A 19,417-nucleotide genomic window follows, 5' to 3' on the forward strand; every position below is an offset into this window, starting at 1 on the left:
CGTTATTGTTAACTGTTTTATTTTCATTATAAAAATGTAAAATTATTTTGAATATCTCTTTCGTAAGAGATTTTGTATTTTGGAAATCATTATCTATCGGGCATGACAAAATTTTAAACAATGAATGACTAATGACCAAAACTACGAAACATTTTTATAAAATACAACTACTCTCTAACTTGAATAAGCCAAAAAATAGACCTCCATTACAACTGTATATACAGAGTGTTGCGGGTTCGAATCCAGGCAGCGGCAGTTACCGAAATCCAAGAACGAAGTAACCGAATCCATCCACATCAAAATTTAATTTTAAATATGTATGAAGTTAAATAAATAAAGATTACCAAATAATGATGTGGGTGGCCTCTGTTATAGGCGTATATGTCAGAGAAACGGAGGTTAAACCCCATTATTATTATTATTATTACATCAATGGTTGCAAAAACAATTTTCATAACTCGTGCGATTTTCCATTAATCGTTATAGCTATTAAACAAAAATAATTCATTTGCATTAAAAAACCATAGTTTTGTTCGTTGCCTAAAACGCCTTAGTTTTTTTACGACACAGCATTTATAGTAAAAGATGTAAAAGTTATCAATTGCGCTAGCTCGAACATTGTACACTTTCGATTTCCAGTTATTGATTAAATATGCTTCTAAAACTTTCAGCAGTCATATTTTTTGTTATATTCTGTAAAAATTATTTTCCAAATTCTTTTGATTCGAATTAAATCAAGTTAATCTGCGAATAAATAAATGGATCTTTACAAAAAATTTAAACTGTAAACGGTGCAATGTTTTGAAAACCAAATACAGTTTATTACAAGTTTATTTCATTAAAAGTTTTAAGTTTTTTTCAAGTAAAGGCATTTTATAAAACAATTTTGAAAAAATCATTTAGTAATTTAATATTTATCGAACTCTTGATGGTGTAACTCTTTGTTGAGCGATAACTTATATTCACTTTCAATAAAAATAAGTTTCGTCTAAAAGAAAACGGCTGCCTAATTATATAAAATGCCTTTTTAAAAATAATAGCGAAGTGAAAGAAGATCATCGGATGGGACCTTGTCTTGTGGTTAACATCGTACCATTAAACCCCTACATTTTATCGAATTTTTGTATCGATGTGTCATTTTTCACTTCGTTCTTATTAAATTGTACCTTATACGACTTTATTGTTCAATTAAGTTGTAAAGTTGTTTCATGTCAGCGTGTGTTTATATATCATAAGATATATTATATTTATATCATGAGATAATGAACACAAAAACGAAGTATTTAAAAAATTAAAATGCCTTTTCTTAAAAAAATAACATTTTATTTACAAATATATATGTATGTATATTATTATTATCATTATGATATATAAAATATGCCTGTGTAGCAGCATACTACGAGGCGCCCGACGCCGAGGGCACAACTAGCAGTCCCGCGCCCCTAGCGCCCTTTTGTCCTACGCCCACGAAATCTCCAAGTATGTTGATATATATGTAATACAATATTATCATGCTATTCTATATATCTATATACATTTATTATAATACATAATTATTATAAAATAATAATAATTTCGGCTCTTTTTATTTTAATAATTAATATTATGTAATATATATAGTTTTTTTTATTAATTAATACATTCAGATTAATTTTTTTCATTGTATTTAATTTTAATTTATTTATCATATTTTGGCAAATAAATACTTTATTAATTTATTTCTAATTAGTTTTTGAAGAAACAAAAACTATTAACTATGTTCGTAGTAGAAGAAATTTAATAAATTAATAAATTTAAGCAAATATCTAAAAATCATGTGGTATTTTCGAAAACAAATTTAAATATTGCTATGGGAAAAAAAGGAAATTCATAATCGGTATAGAATTTGCCCTATCTCATTGATAATTGAAAATAAGAAAGGTATGAGATATATTAATACTAAGGTTGCTATATTGCGATTCCGTAGAAATTTTTTTAGAGGAATCTTGATGAGGATTGAAAAATACTTCTATTTGGCTAACATAATGAGAAATTCTCGAAACAGTTACGATTTTGCCTACTTTTTAAAGAATAGAAATAATGACCTGATTTGTAAAAAAGCAAGGCAAGTATTTGTGTTTAAGTTGGAAAAATGAAAAAGGGAACTGTACCTTGCAGAATGTAAAATGGAAGCAAGAAAGCGAGAATATAAAATCTTAGACCTTTTTTTTCGGGAAGAAAACAAAAAAAAATTGTTGAATTGACTGCTTTTAATAACTGGCCACAATAGGAAACGTATGTTTCGGCATATTTCGAACACAGATAAAACATTTTAATACTTTCTACATTTCGAATATCTCAAGCCAAAGGTTTCTGGATTATTATATGAAAATAAAATACGTAAACATTGAAAATTATCCATATACTCGTGTAAATATTTCCGTGAGGCGGCATTAAATAAATACCACATACCCTTTTGCACTAAGCGAATTGTCAATAAGTTTTTGATTATTTCAACGACTACCGCGAACATAGTTAAGTATTATCAACGCTTTTAAAGTCTTTTGGTGAAAATTTAAACCATATTACACGAAGAACAATTTGCTGATTATGGCATTTAGTATTTTATATATCCTATACAACAAATGTCGAACCAAGACAATGCATGTTATTCAAATCTGTATATATATATATATATTTTGACAAACGTTGAATTGGTATATAATATACAAAAGAAATTTTACTTTATACATATTTTTCAACATCAAAAATTAATTTTTATATTACAAAAAAAAAGCCCAAGGAGTAAAAAAAAAACGCATGTCTAATTTTAAAGAAATATTTGCATGTCAGAAAAGTATCACCAAAAGACTTCAAACCACAAACCTTCTATTTTAAAATAAATACAGTAAAGTTATTATTTAATTGACATCTATTTCTGAATATATTTCGACATTTTTTAATTTAGTAAGAAAAATACGTAGATAAATATCAAAGTTTAAAAGAGTAGAATTCGACCAAGTAAATTAAAACTACCACTGGATAATATATTTTCCAAAACGAGATTTTATTTTTTTAACGGAAAAGAAACAAGACATTTTCGCGTTTATAAAAATACATATATATTTTATTTTTACTGAAAAATTAATATTAAAAAACAAAAAAAAATTTTTATTGTATTTTAATTTTATGGATTGGCATAATAATATTGGCATTTTTACAAAAAATCACTTCCTTATTAAAAATCAATTGTTTGTACTTTTTTTGATTGGTTTAATATAGAATGAAAAAAAAAATATGTTAACACACGGTTTTCCTTTTTTTACCTATTAGTTACGTATATATTGCACCGAACAATCAATCAAATTTTCATAACACTTTTTTGATAACTATCCTTTATATTGTGCTTGTTGTTTCCATGGACAATTTTTCACTTTCAAGTTTTATGATATATTTTTGAATGCATGTTGAGAGCATTTTATATACTTTTATGTTTCATTAATTTTTATTATCTATTTTAAAACAGAAAATTTTGATGTCTTAAAATCCTGAAAATAAGTAGGTACAACTGATTTATCAAAGTATAAAAATCCATTAAAATAGTCATTATTTTTAGTAGAGTGATAAATTTTTATTTATTTTTATAACATTCGTGAAAAAATCAGTAAAAATGTTATCAGCATAATTTTTTTCACTAAATTTATTTGTTAAGGATTTCCATTTGATTTATCATCTAGAATTTCAATGTAGTATCAGGAACGTACACTTAACGTAGACAGAAAGCGTTCATTTACAAAATTCCGTACCGAAAAAATTATTATTCAACCAAATAACCTCTTTTGTGGACTATCCTACGCCGAAAACAAAACACATTCATTTGTCCCAGACCATAAAAAAAATTTATCGGATACGATTTACAAATCCATAGGAACTCATAAAAATCGGTTTGTACTTTGAATCTGAAGTTGAGTGATAAAACTCAAATATAACAACGATTGAAGAAGAATTTAGTTTTCTCATGTAAATTTAAATTATCAGCAAGAAAATTTGAATAATCTCATGTAAATTTGTATTTCTTGCTGAACATAATGTGTAATTAAATTTCTATTTAAATAAAGTTAAACTTTTTACGCAATTTATTAATTATTTTCGGATTTTAAGACTAAATTATTTCAAACTTATAGATATAGTTTTATTTTCAAATATTTTTGAAAACTTAAAAATTCAATTAATCAAATCTTTTAATTCAATCAATCAATCAATCCCATTATTTATACATTTTGTAAAAATAATCATGACATGCTTCAATTTATACTATCATTATTAAACTGAGATAATTTGATAATGGTCATATTTGAATCTATATGACATGACATGATTATTTAAATAAAATATTTAAAAAATTGAATTTCAAAATAATTCTTTAATTAATTTCCTCCCAAGGAGTTTTATTTTAAACAAAATAAATAAAATTTGAACTCCAACTGACTTTATTTAGATATTGACAAAAAATTTTGATTAATTGAAATTAAAATTATTTTATATGAACTAAAATCACAAGTGCTCCAAATAATAGTATAAATATCCTATTTTCCTTTAAGGTAGTACTATCGCTAATAGACTTTTTGCATTCAGAATTTAATCAAACTTGGCATAGTTGTCCATTGTTATATCATAGTTAAACAGTTAAAACAGGGGCCTTCAGAGAACTGAAAATCTGAATGTCCAGTTTTGTATAATAAAATAAAATCTGTGATTTCCCATAAGGATCAATGTTAAAATATCTTTTTTTTAAGTTCTCTGAAGGCCCCTAAAAATTTAACTGGTTAATTATGATATAATAATGGACAACTATGCCAAGTTTCATTAAATTCTGAATACAAAGTCTTCTACCGATAGTACTACCCTCAAGTAAATTTATTTTTCATTTCCTTCTAAGGAAAAGTGGTTGAAATAGCATTTTACTTCATATAAAGTGAATATCAAAACGAAATTAATTTTTATAAATATTTTTCAATTAAAATTATCTATATAATAATTATTTAATTTGTGAAAAAATTAAATATATTTTAAATTATAACTAATTTTTACAGAGTGTGACCAGACATTCGTGAGTCGGGGCGCGGCTCCTTTGGAGGGCACATTTCACGCGCCCAAACTCTTCAATCCTCTGGGGCACACCACACAGTGTATATATACATTTGTGGCGGGCCCCGGGCAACGTGTTGACCTATCTTTTACGTCATTCAATCTTCGTGGTACACCACCTGAGTAAGTATTCGTTTATTTTATTTTTTTTTTCGTTTATTATTCAATTTATTTTTTAAATAAGTTATTTTAAAAAGATAATTTGATTTTATATATTTTATTTTTTAATAATATTTATTATACAGAATGTCTACGGAAGGAATTGACTAGAGAAAAAAATTATTAATTTTACTACAAAAAGTTATTCTTTATAAAAAGCCTTGTTCGTCGAGAAAATTAAATTACTTTATTCAAAATTTTTGATCAGATTGCCGATTGGTCCGAAGTAAAGAAGAAACAAAACACTCTTAAAAAAATTAATGATGTCAATTCTTTTTTTAAATACTTTTTATTAATTATTATTGAACAAAAAATGGAATAAAAGAAATTTTTATACGGTCCATCCTAAGTCTTTATAAGCAAATTGGTTATAGTTCTAGATTCCAGAAATAGTTTTAGAAATCAAATCCTGTGGCAACTTGAATGAAATAATTGGGATTTTGAACCAATTTTTTTTTTTTTTTTTTTTTGACAAAAATGGAACATATTTTATAACAAAACTGTTTTTTTTTTTTCATGATAATTTTAAAATTACAAACAGTTTTAAAAGAACTTTTTAAAAGAGAAACGAAAACACCCGACCAGAACAATGATCGTAAAATATCGTTGTGACGTAATAATGTTAATTAAATATTATACACTTTATACAATTATTAATTGACATTATGACGTTACGCAATTTTTTTACGAAACAAAACAAAAGAAAAAAATTTTTTTTTTAAATCCCAATTTGATAGAGACCATTTTATTCAACTTTCAATTCAAGTAACCAACTACATGATCTGATTATTTCTAGACTAATCTTGACTATTTTTAGAAATCAGAGCCTTGTTCAAGGTTTTCATTACTTTAAGCGTATAATTTTGATAAACACTGCATGGAAAATGTGTTGGAAATATAATTATTCCTCTTTATTGTCTGAGCATCCCCTAAGTTTGAGAAATATTGTTTCTTCCTTACTTTCCGACCAAAAATTGATGTAACTCGGCATAAGAGATTTTAATAAAAATGATTTTTAATTGTAAAATTAATAATATAATTTTTTTTATTCTTATCAATTCTATCCCTGAAACCTGTATACATGTAAATTTTTTTTATATTATGTGGAAATATGCTTAAATGTCATTATTTTTTAAATTAAATACAAATATGTCACAATTAAATTTGGTGTATTTCATTATTTACATGAGTAAGAAATTTCTTACGTGATGATTTTTCAATCTAAAATATTTATGAAAAACATAATACCTCTATATACTGATTAAAACATGGTATATGAGGCTATTTTTTCTCAAAAATTTTAGAGACCGATTCAAAATACCTATTTAATGATTAACGTTCTAAATTTAACTTTTAAATTATACATTTTTGTGACAATTTGTATTATTTGATATTGAATATCGATGTTTAGAAATTAAATAAAAATATTGCATACAAATTTATATAAAAAATATAAAAATTAATACTTAATTGATAACAAAACTAATTAAAATATATATATTTATTTACATTTACCATTTCATATCAGATTATTATGTTAGAATTTTTAAAAATTGCGATAGAGATCATAATATTCTTAGTTATTGGTCGCAGATTTATATGTATTTTTAATCACTTTCAATTTATCCATAATTTAAAATCCATATGAATCGAAATATTGAAATCTTACAAATCAATTTCATTATTTCGTGAATTTAGTACAAAAAACATAATTTTCTGATGTAAACAAATTTATTAAACTTTAAATTGACTTAAACAAAAATATTATTATCATCTTAAAACAAAAACATCTTATATAATGGATAAAACATAAAACAAATCAACAGAATAATTCTATAAAGCTTCTGGGAAACCAAAATTGACAACCCGAATGGAATATATTTCAACTGTAAAGACTAAAAAATATTTATTAATAACAAAAATTTCGTCGTCACCAACTAATATTTTTTTCGCAAGTCCTTGAAAATCATTAGGGCTAATGACAATCAATAGGCTTCTTAACGAATTGGTAGAAACAAGTCAAAATCAGTTAAGGATGGACTTGTACCGCGTAATCTCACATGAACGGGCTATTATGTTTTCCAAATCGTATTTGAATGAATTTTATGAAGCCAGTTTTGATTAGACGTTTCATAAAAAGGGAATATTCATGAAATTTAAATTTGGTTCAAATATTTTTTCCCCCGTAACTTTAATGATTGGACATTTCAACTAAACCATTATTTATTTTAGTAATTAAATCTTTTAAATTACTTAAAATTAATTAGTAAGAATGCCAATTCAGTGAGAGAAATTCAAAATTCAAAAACGTAAATTCAAATTTTAAAACAGCCATAACGTCATAGTATATGGCTTGTCATTTTTATTGACATACTGTATGGTATTAATTACTTACATTTTATATGGTATTTCATTAAATTATACTATTCTACGGCTTTTTATTAGAAAACTTAATAGTAACGAGTTTAAATTCTGTGTTGTAAATTCATTTCTTAAAGTGTAAATTATTTAACTGCCACCAATTGGCAGGTCGCATATTAACGTCATCAACACAGAGCGCCAAAGACTGCGTTTAAACATCTCAAAATTATTCTGTATTTTAAATATTTTTTTACACTTAATTAAAGCATTTTTAAACAGTATTTATAATTTTTACTTTGTTATAACGGTGTAAACAATGAATTAAAAATATAAAAAAATTACATTAATATTCCCTATTACTTGAAACAAAATCACAAACAAATAATATGTTTTTGTTTTTTTAATTAATATTAAAATTAAATAAATAAATAAATAAATAAAAAATCGCATGCATGTAAATATAAGTATTTACCATTATATGTAATTGTAGAATTTAATATTTTTTAAATAAGTCTTTTAACACAAATATATCAAAAAATTGATTCTAATCCAACAAATTAGCTACTCTAAGCCTAATTATGTAAAGGGCAGAAAGGTCTTACTGCATCCTATTCTATAAGTTTTGGCTCCTTTTATTACTCTATAAAATTTTAACCAAACAACAGATTTGTATGCAGTACAATACAATGGTTAGTAATATATATCGAGTTATGCATAACACGCATCGACCGGAAGTTTTGTCTACCAGCATAATTAAGGTATATGAAGCGCGTGTGATATCTATGCAAACCTACCGTATATAGACAAACAGTAGCTATCGATTCCACGTAACTAAAAGCACATTTGTTAAGTCATTCGCCATTCCAAGAAGATTTTAACGTCGAGTATTCATCTAGGCTTATTTTCCTGTAAAAAGATCGTAGCAAAGAAAGACTTATTTTAAAATATTTTTACCAACCGCTTTCATAATTATGAAATTCAGTAATTTATGGAAGTAATCATATTATGTAATATTTTTATAGTATTTATTTATTGTAATTGTACAGTGTAAATAATTACAATTTACTCAACACAAAGAAGAGTTAATTTTTCTAGGTTAGGTTAGGTTAGAGTGGCTATCCTGGAGTGTAAGTCCGTAGCCAAATCTAACTAGTAGTACGGGCACAAAGTAACTAAAGACGAGCAGTATTAATATTCTTTTTAAATTTATTTCCTTAAATCTAAGGAGTCTAAAATAGCAGTCATTTTTGATGATTTTTGGGAAACTTTTCAATGGATTTTTTATATTTTTTATGCATACGGTCACATCTTGCAAGGGCTAACAAGTCGCTAGTACGAGCATCGTGCGTACAAGCCCGTACGTGGGGACGTGCCCGTACGCTGGAGTGAAACACACCTACACCATTTAGTCCGTTGTGATAACAAAAAAATTGAGTAGTCAAAGAAAGGCTGACTCAGAAGAGTCAACCCTCTCGTTGCAAGTACTGGACAGCGACGGAGAAGATGAGGCATCGCTTCCTCCTTCTTACTGTGACAGCTGCTGCAATAATCGTTAGGCAAAGGTTGGCCCAATCATTCAGCGTGCCTACCGTCTATTGTCTTGTGATAGCTGCATTGGTTTGGCTTACAAAGACCTTTTGAAGTGAGAGGAGATCTTCGGTACGCCCACGATTGTTCTCTGACCATATCTATCTTGCAGTACCACAAATTGGCCTTTCTTGGGATTTCCTCATTCAAGAGTAGCTCTCAGTTCGACACCCTTGTGCCATTTCTTACAATTCAAAATTTCTGGACGTCTTCAAAATTCTCTTGGAGGTCCCTGTGACCTGTTATCCATATATAAATGATTTACATTGATTTGTTCCGTGTTACCTTTGAGGTTAGGTAGACCGAACTTAATGATTTTAGTACATCTTTGCTGTAGGTCTTGATAGTAACGTCGCTGCACGTTAAAGTTTTGAGTTCTATCCTGTCTATACATCGTTAATAGCAATCATTTCTGTTTGGAAGCGACTACAGTCTTCTCTGACTTAGACCCGTCGGAATAAAATACCACTTTGGATCAACCAAGTTCTCATCCCATTCCCGTCTGATGAGTCTCTTTAGTGAGAACTTGTTCCCAAAGTTGGGAGAACATAGTAGTCGTATTTTGGAAGTAAGATACGAGTATGACCGTAATTTGTTAGTCCTGAGTGAGACCAGATTTAGCCTGAGAGTCGCACCTAATGCACCTGATGAAACGAACAATCTCAAGTGCTTCCGATCGTGTTGTCCGTAGACATCCTAGGATTTCGGGGTGGTTTTTCTAAGCCATAGATGCTATTAGTCCGCAGATTATATTATTCTACTATCCTTGACAACCTTGACAAAGTGACAACAGACTGCGAACTATATGTTATTTGTTTTAAACTGATATAGATGAACTAACAAAATGATTTTATAAGTGCGTTGATTTATAATTTTATTCTGACTACTCGAAAAGTGACCAAAAACATTTCAAACGTTATATTTAGTTCAACGCCTAATAATTGATAGTTACATCAAACACTTCAAAATTAGTATATATTAAAATAAAAAACTATAATTTTAGAATTTTACATATATCGGTGAACCTCAAATTTTCAATTTTTCTATTCAAGGTCGAAAAAGAATATAAATCAAACTATAACTTCTGACTTAAAAAAAACATATCCATATTCAACTGAAATTGATCATGGAATAATTTTATATTATTTACATTTAAAATTCAGTTATTGCCTAATAAATCAAAATTTTTACAAAATAAAATTCTAATACTATAAAATAAGGCTGGTTAGGGCTAACTGCAATAAAATTTAGACAATATGTGAATAACCGTAACATATATGTTTTTTATTTATTTTTTGATGTACCTATACTCTTCAATTAGAAAAGTTTCCAATTATTACCTTAAAAGTTTCCAATTATTACCTCAAAATTAAACTCTAAAAAGTGTTTTCAAATCTTTATGTAATTGTTCCTCTTCAATTTGAAACTTTTCTAAGATACGTGTAGGTTATTGAATATTCTGAATGAGTTTGAGTGTTGTGTGTGGCCTTTTAATTAACAATTTGACCCAAAGAAAACTAATTACCTAATAAAAATTATTCTTAAAAAACTTTAACATTTTTACAAAAGGGGTCTGAAATTCAGCCTTCAATTACATTCGTTCGAAGTACTTATCAATTCTATGACTACTAAAGATTTGATTTTACAAATTGATGTTTTGATGGGAATATTTTTGCACCCACATTTTTAAAACCTCTAAATATTACATAGGTTTTTTTCACTAAAATATCCATTGAATTTCCAATTTTATCCTTTTAAGATTTGTGATATTATTTATCCAATAGAATTATTTTATATTTTATTTTTTCCATTACTTCGATTTGCATGAAAGTAGATATTATATCAATACAATGCATGAAACACATTCCACATTTCCTAAAATACCTAGAATCGATTAGTTTAATTTCAAGACCTATAAAAAAATATTGATATTTCCATAATTCGACGAGAGCCCCCATATTGCTTGAATAATATTTAAGCAATATGTTTAGTTTTCAAAATTCAATAATTGCTTATCTTCGTTTCATAGGTTAGGTTAGGTTATATTGGCCGTCCACGAAGGACACACTTAAAGCTAAAGCCCATTGTGATACCATATATGTGTTTTACCACCTTTCCGCTGATAATTTCATTTATCAGCTTCTCAATTTCAGAGGCTGCGTGCACCCGCTTCATTCATATACCATGAACTACACCAGTTCGTCACAACTATTAATTAAATTAATTTTGTTGGGACTGCAGGAATCGAAACCGCTACCCTAATCATATTCCCAAAATAATTTAAATAAAATTAAGTTCAAAAGCTAAAACCACGACGACTGCAAAATCATACTCTAAAAAGTATGAAACAAGAGAATATTTTCGTCTGAAATTGCTGGAATGAGTAAAATCATCATAACAGTCGAGGGACCATCCTGTGGAAAACATTGTAATCTTAAACGGCTGTATAACGGTCCCCTGACTGTAATGGCGATTTTGCTTATCATAACTATTTCAGATGATAACATTTTCTGATTTCATACTTTTTAATGAATGATTTTGAGGTCGCCGGAATTTTAGTTTTCGAACTTTATTTTATTTTTTATGAAAATAAAGGTCAAAAACCCTTCTTTGGTAGGTAATTTTTTACATAATAGTTGAGCAAACCTACCGAATTTTGATAATCAATTTGCAAAATTTTTCAAATCTGGATTTTTCGAGTTTTTTGCATTTTTGTTTTGTAATGCAATTTAAAAAAAAAAAAAAAAAGAAGTAAAAATCCAATGATTTGCCCTGAAGTGTACGGGCTGTTTAAATTTTTCAGAAAATCACGTTTTTCTCAAAATTGAGGCTATAAATATTTGAGGTTACTGCGGTTTTCTTGAGATTTTGAGGTTCTTATGCTACGTTCAGGGTTCTATAGCAAGCAATTTTTTAATTCGCCTCAATTCTATCGTTAGGAGTAGAAATATTTAAGAAAATGTCACCTAAGAAAACAATGTAGAGATAAATTGTCCCCTGCTTTTTAGAACGAAGGAAACCTATTCAAAAAAATTAGCCTATTTAAAAAAAAAAATCTATTTCTAAAACCTATTTTTTTTCGAATTTTCCGAATTAAATATCAAAAAGCGGTAGATTTACCCAACTATAAAGTATCTATTAAAATTTTTATTTTAAATGTGGCCTATATTTATGTAAAAGCACCATATTACATCCTCATGCATCTAATATACATAGAATTCTATTGTTACGTATATAATTTTACTTAAAAAATAGCATATTTAAATTGAAATACACATTTTTTACATTAATATTTCTATACCTTTAAAGCTCCATGCTCTTGCACAAAATGTTTACAATGGAGCTCAAACGAAATAAAACCTTGTATGGTCTTATATTATTGAAATATATTTTATATTTAATATGGCATGCATAGTTGGATTATAATGAAGTTCATAATTTTATTTATAAGTGTTGAGAATTTTTATAAATTTTAAAAGTTTTTATTTTAACCTTATATAAATATGCTAAAATACTCTTAAATCCACGCTTTTTTAAATAAATTTTAATTTTAGGGCTCCATACCGAGGTCAGCAATTTACACGCAATTACTCAAGTTGATATTATGAATAATTGGTTTACTTCCCTGCGTAATACCAACACATTTCCAAAAAATTATTACATATTAGTCTAATCGATGTAAAATTAAAAGAATCATCTTTCTATTTTTGAATTTTTGAATCAATAGAAATAAAATCCGTTAAAATTGATACTTCGATTAATATTTCACTTGTTAAGAACGCTACAAAAAAAAAGGAGTTTCATCAATTATTTAGAACAAATCAAGTAGGCTATGAAGAACTTCAGAGAAACTCATGAATTCTTACGAATAACAGCCTAAATCCATGTCTCTCCTTAATCAAGTTTATCAAAGCTCAAAAGGGGATATTCTTGATGTCGAATTGGTCACATTACCCATAAAAATGTAAAACTAGACTTGATATCATCACAAAATTGGAAAGTGAATGTTATAAGCAATCAAAGATTGTATTCAAAGGTTACCCATCTCTTTTTTGCAAAACAAAGTTTTATATGTAATCTCCTATGACTATACCCACGTATGACGTCACTAGTGGATATCTTCCTCTTTGTTGAATTAGAAATTTTAATCGTTCATATCTTGCATACTAGTATAGATTTTTTTAAACCAACTTTTCTATCCGCCCAGTGAGAATTCTTCACCTGAATTGATAATAAATATTTAGTCCGATCCCCTCTCTTTTGAAAGTCAGCTAGGTTTCTTATAAAGTAGCTCGTTTAATCCCTAACTCGTTTTTCTAATCTCCATAATAATTCTACAAACCAGGTAGCTGGCTGTCAAATTTTAGCTCTGCTATGAATGTTGATAGAAATTGTAATTCTGCTAATTTCAAATATGGAAAGTAAAATTTTAAATTAAATGTTAAAATTTATTCGATATCCGAAAAAATGTAACTTGAAACTTTTGCTATAAAAATTACTCACGATAACTTGGTTTTTCGAGTAATTTGTATGTGTAGGCCCAGTAAACCTGTATAGAGAAACTACTAACCACACGAAGCTGTTTACTGGCCCAACAATTTCTATTTAATTCATTTTTCGCTTATACGCATACATAATAAAAACTTTTTTCCCGTTACTTTAAAACAAAAAAAAAATATTATAAACATTAATTTCAACCGTGTAAATTATATGTTTACAACTTTAAGGTTTTAGGTACAACAATATCTACCTGCTTACCTCGAAACGAAACTTTTTATAATGAAAATTGTGTATATTAAATTGAATAGAATGAATATATTAAATTTGATGCAAATAATGAAAACTACAAACGTACGTTATACGCTAAACATTTATTATGAAATATTTTACAAACAATTCAAACAAAACAAGTGAAAACAAATAATTGACTGAGTTAATTATTGAAATACCATGTATAGACAGTGTTGATTACTCTATCATATTACACATACATATATGTCACGCATATATAACTGATATTCCCATATAATACATACTATACAATTTGCGCATAATTTGAGCTCTCACGGGTAAACAGTGATGTTTACGAAAAAAAATTTCAAACAAAAGTTGTATATTTTTTTATGAGGAACATTTTTTACAATTAAACTTTTGTTCTATCTCTAACGGTTTACAAGATGGGTCCTACGGATCCAAGACTCAATTGACCTATGTTGTTCATTTACGAACTCGACCTCATTTTTACGCCCTGAGTACGCTGTAAATAAAAAATTTCAGCTTGATATGTTTTTTCGTTTTTGAGGAAATAAACTAATTAGGTGATTTTATGAACACCTATACCAAAATTTTGTTCGTGCAATAAATACTAAACTTAGTATACCTTGCATATTATATATATGCATGGTATAAAAATTGTAGTACAAAATATTAGAGTATAACAAAAAGAAAAGGGTTTTTATATAGAATGGCACAGTAAAAAGATCGAGAGGTGTAGTAGGACACCCGGTAATAACTATATTCCTTTCGTTCCTTGATACATTATAAATTTAGCGCTTTCTTTTTTTTATTTACAAAATATTTTACTTTAAGGTATTAATTTTAGAAGTCAAAAACTTGTTGCATTCTTTAAAGAATTTAATTTTATAGCTTCCTTTAGTTTTTAAAAAATGAAACTATGAAATAATTGTAGTATCAATATTAAAAAAGACATATTTCTGATTTAGTAGCCAACCCAATATGTGAATACATTACGTTTGGTTAAGATATTTAATATGACATTACATAAAAATTGCATTATACTTACTTTAAATTATCTCTGTTTTTTTTAACTTCTGATAACTTTTACAACTCAATTTTTTTTAATGATAAAACATAAAATTTTGACAAAAAATACAAATTGACACACAAGATTTTACCATTTTCAAAATTCATGGCAACCAAAATCGATTTAAAAAGTTTTAGTTTCCTAGGTAACCTAGACCTTAACTCCCAACAGCAAACAAATTTCCCACATACATAGTTTCATATGTACGATAATCGAAAATATTACTCATACTTGCAGTTTAATAGATTAGTGGTGGAAACGCAATTAAATAATACAACATATGAATTCTTGTTATGTAGTATATATTTATTGGCACTTCCACCATATTTTAAACTAGCTCTAAAAGAGAACAAACGAAAGTTCAATATTTAATTTTCTAAAACTTCTTTTAGTATCGAAGTTTTTGGAAATATTGAAATTTTTCAGTAGGAAAGAAGCGAACTGAAAAATCAAAATAATGATCATTCTGTATCATGGTTGAATACCGCTTTCCTCGTCATAATATCTAACGATTTGTTTACATTCATAACTATTGCTGAATTTTATTCCATGCATGGAAAAATTGCAATACATGTTCGGGAACACATACCGGGTGTATAATTTATTCTGAAAAGAAATAAAATTTTAATCAGTATAACTTAAGTTAACTCTCAGACGCAAAAAAAATTTTAAAGAGTGGTTTTAAACAGATTTAAAATTTCCAAAAACTTCTGGCTGAATATTTCGACCTACTGAAGATATGTAATTATTGTAAGGAAAAATTTGCACCGGCTTCAAAACCATTTCTGTATACTTTTTTCAAAATTTCCTCCCGCGAACCACCAATAAAATTTTTTGCAAAAGCGCATTTAATTACAGATTTCCACATATATCTACTAGGGCTCAAGTTTTATATTTTTTTAAAGGCTGATTATTTGCTATTATATTTAGACGAATAAACTTTTCTCTTTCTTTTATCTTTTGTATAAAAACCAAAAATTAATCAAGTTTGAAATAAAATTAATTATATTTTCAAATGTACCAAAAAATACCATGAAAGGTGTTGGTTGCTTAAGACAGCAAGACGGTGGCCATGGAAGTAAGAATCGGTTAAGGATAGTGTAACAACTCACCTGCTGAAGCAACTAGCCCTGAAAATGAATGGCGTTCATGCTTGTACTCTACCGTTAGTTGGTATTTCCGATAAAAATAGATTTCACATCTTATTTTTATCATGAAACCCTAACAAATTGGGGGGTCACGATTGTAATGGCGGAAGGATTAGCCGTGAGGCTATCTGGAACCGCTGTCGAAATACTAAATATCGAAATATTTGCGAAATATGATAAAAATACATTTTTCTATAAAAAAAATTTATATTTGTAAATTTTTGTATGTATACTTATTTGTTTATATTTATACTTCACTCAATCGACATTTAAATTTATCCATTAATAGTATTTATGTCCAACTAAGTAGCCCACATCCTGGCTTAAAATCATGATTTTTCTTTTCCATCGTCTGATGCTGTACGTTTTCAGTATAACAATGATCGGTCGGTCGATAAATCGACATCACAATATGTGTAGTTAAGTAAGATTTGTCTGTCTTGAAGTTGGGATATTAATGGATGCTTTCAGAATGGTAAATATTGTAGGTGCGTTTAAAAGCAAAAAATAAAATGGCCCAAAATCTTGATAATATCATTGGTAAGATATCGTGAAAACAGTGAATGTGAAACAATATTCTTACATCTTACGTCAATGTTATACAATAGAAAATTATCAGTCTACCATTGAGAGGTACTCAAATATATTTTTTTACTAAATTGTATACCTTTTTATCAAAAATTTATTTTCTTGTAATAAAATATAGAATAAAAAAATTTAATATAACAATATAAGAAGTTGATTTTTTTTTCGTAACTTTATTGGCTGGACATTTAAACTAAACCATTATTTAAGTAATTAATATCTTTTTAATTACTTAAAATTAATTAATAAAAGTACAAATTCAGTGAGAGAAATTGAAACTTCTAAAACGGAAATTCAAATTTTAAAACGGATATGACGTCATAGTATGTGGCTTGTCATATTTGTTGACATACTGTATGATATTAATTACTTATATTTTGTATGGTATTACATTGAGTTTTATTATTCTACGACTTTTTATTAGATAACTTAATAACGAGTGTAAATTCTGTTCTGTAAATTCATTTTTTTAATGTGTAAATTATACATTGAACTGTCACCAATTGACACGTCACATATTAATACGTCATCAACAGAGAGCGCCAAAAGACTGCGTTTAAACATCTACAAATTATTCTGTATTTTCAATATTTTTTACACTTAATTAACGCATTTTTAAACAGTTTTTATGTTTTTTATTATGTTATAACGGTGTAAACAATGAATTAAAAATATAAAAAAAATACACGAATATTCCCTATTACCTCTCCATGTATCACTTTTGTGTTATACATACAAAAAAATGTATCACTTTTGTTTACGAGTTTCCGAATTCGTAATCAATATGATACTCTGAGTCCATATAAAAAACTTTTCGCTTTCAATCAATGAAATTGAGCTCTACAGATTGTAATATATAAAATGAAATTAAATATGAGTAAGACAGTAACAACGAAAAATACGAGTAAGACAGAGAGACAACATTTTTTTTCTACCTATCTCATTACTATAAGAGAAACTGAGATAGGTAGAAGAATCGTATACCCATCTCGCTTCTACCTCTATGAGCAATGCGGGCTTCGATAAAGAGACACACAATAAAGTTTATGGCACACAATAAAGTTATAACAATGGCGACTTCGTCTTAAAATAACTCGCCCATGCCTGCCTATAGAAACGCACACATCAGCTGCAGTTATAGATTCGTATTTTTATACTTTTATTATACAAACAAACCCTTCATAAAAAGATTAAAATCCTTGCAATATAATTTTCAAAAACATAATATCTTTAACAAGAAAATCATCCTATACTGTTCATAATATTATATGCTGTTATTTGTTAATGAAAATAATGATTATCTTTTCATTATTCGAATGAATCGTATTTTACCCTATAATTAATACCATGTGAAAACTTCGACGAATGTTTTTGAAAGTAATTAAACACTACATATAAAGGTCATATAATCAACCACCCATAATTTAATGGCAGTTTCACTTCAACCAAACCAATCCCCTCTCGTGTATGAATGTGTAATTTTATATGTAATGTAATGTATGAATGTTTTGTATGTAAATGTACATGTTCCTTGTATATATTACCGTATGTGTAACGGATTATTGGGCATTATTATTAAACGAGTATAATGCATCACTGTTGAAAAACACGATACTCCTAGGGAATTAAGAAATGTGTACTTTTACTTAAATCAGTACCTACAATGCCCAATTATCAAACACAAATCCCGTATGTAAATATTTATATATATAGATTTGTATGTATATATTAATAGAGCATTGATATGCAAAAAAAGAATTCACATTCTAATAAAACGCATTAATTTTTTTTAAACAATTTTATTCATCGTTTTTTATTTTGAATCAATAAAAATAATAGACTAAGAATTCATCTTAAAATTTTGAGCATATATGTATATATTAACAGGAATATTTTTTAATGCGTATTAATAATATTAAATTTTGAGCGTATTAAGCTCTAGGGCAGGGAAGGTGAACCAATGGGACGCGTTCCATTAATGGCACTCGACATAATATTTTGAGCACGCCACCGATCACACTCATTTTGTCATTGTAGTTACATCGTGGACTACAATTGCTCTAACGAATCGAATGCGTCTGGAAATTTTGCGACATAATTAATTTATTTGCATTAATAATTGCAATTTAAATTAACTGTTAATATACCTACTAAATTCACAATTCGGTTAATAGTAATGATTCCAATCTTGTTACTCGGCGGTTTTTGGGATCGTTAAACACGAATATCGCGTCAAAATTTATCTCTGAGGTACCTGATGCCCAGGGTAAACATTATCCTCGTCATCTCCGTGATTTTTCAGGTAATTTACTTCGTAATCGGTTTAAACTCCTTACTCGGTAGTTTTTGGGGTTGCTGAACACGAATATCACGACAGAATCGGATACCATGGGTATCAGGTACCTCGAAAATTCCCCAATAACGAGTTTGGGCCGAAAACCTGCGATTAACGAGTTGGGACGGATTATATAACGAATTTCCCGAATACTCCAGGAGACGACGGGCATACCATTTACCCTAGGCACCAGGTATGTCAGAACATAAACTATGATCTGACAGGCTCAAAATTTTATGATAAATTCTTAGTTTATGTTTATACCCAAGAAAATATGAGATTTTTGAAAAA

General features: G+C 27.7%; 1 protein-coding gene across 1 annotated transcript in view; it reads left to right on the forward strand.

The window, feature by feature from the left end:
* The window catches only part of LOC123292458 (cubilin-like), a 321,907-nt gene that overhangs the window by 288,120 nt on the left and 14,370 nt on the right, over positions 1-19,417 (forward strand). The window contains exon 5 of the mRNA XM_044873126.1: positions 5,073-5,250. Coding sequence (XP_044729061.1) covers positions 5,073-5,250 — 178 coding nt within the window. The remainder of the gene's footprint in view (positions 1-5,072; positions 5,251-19,417) is intronic.

The sequence above is a fragment of the Chrysoperla carnea genome, chromosome 2 (genome assembly GCF_905475395.1).
Source record: "Chrysoperla carnea chromosome 2, inChrCarn1.1, whole genome shotgun sequence".
Classification (NCBI taxonomy): domain Eukaryota; kingdom Metazoa; phylum Arthropoda; class Insecta; order Neuroptera; family Chrysopidae; genus Chrysoperla; species Chrysoperla carnea.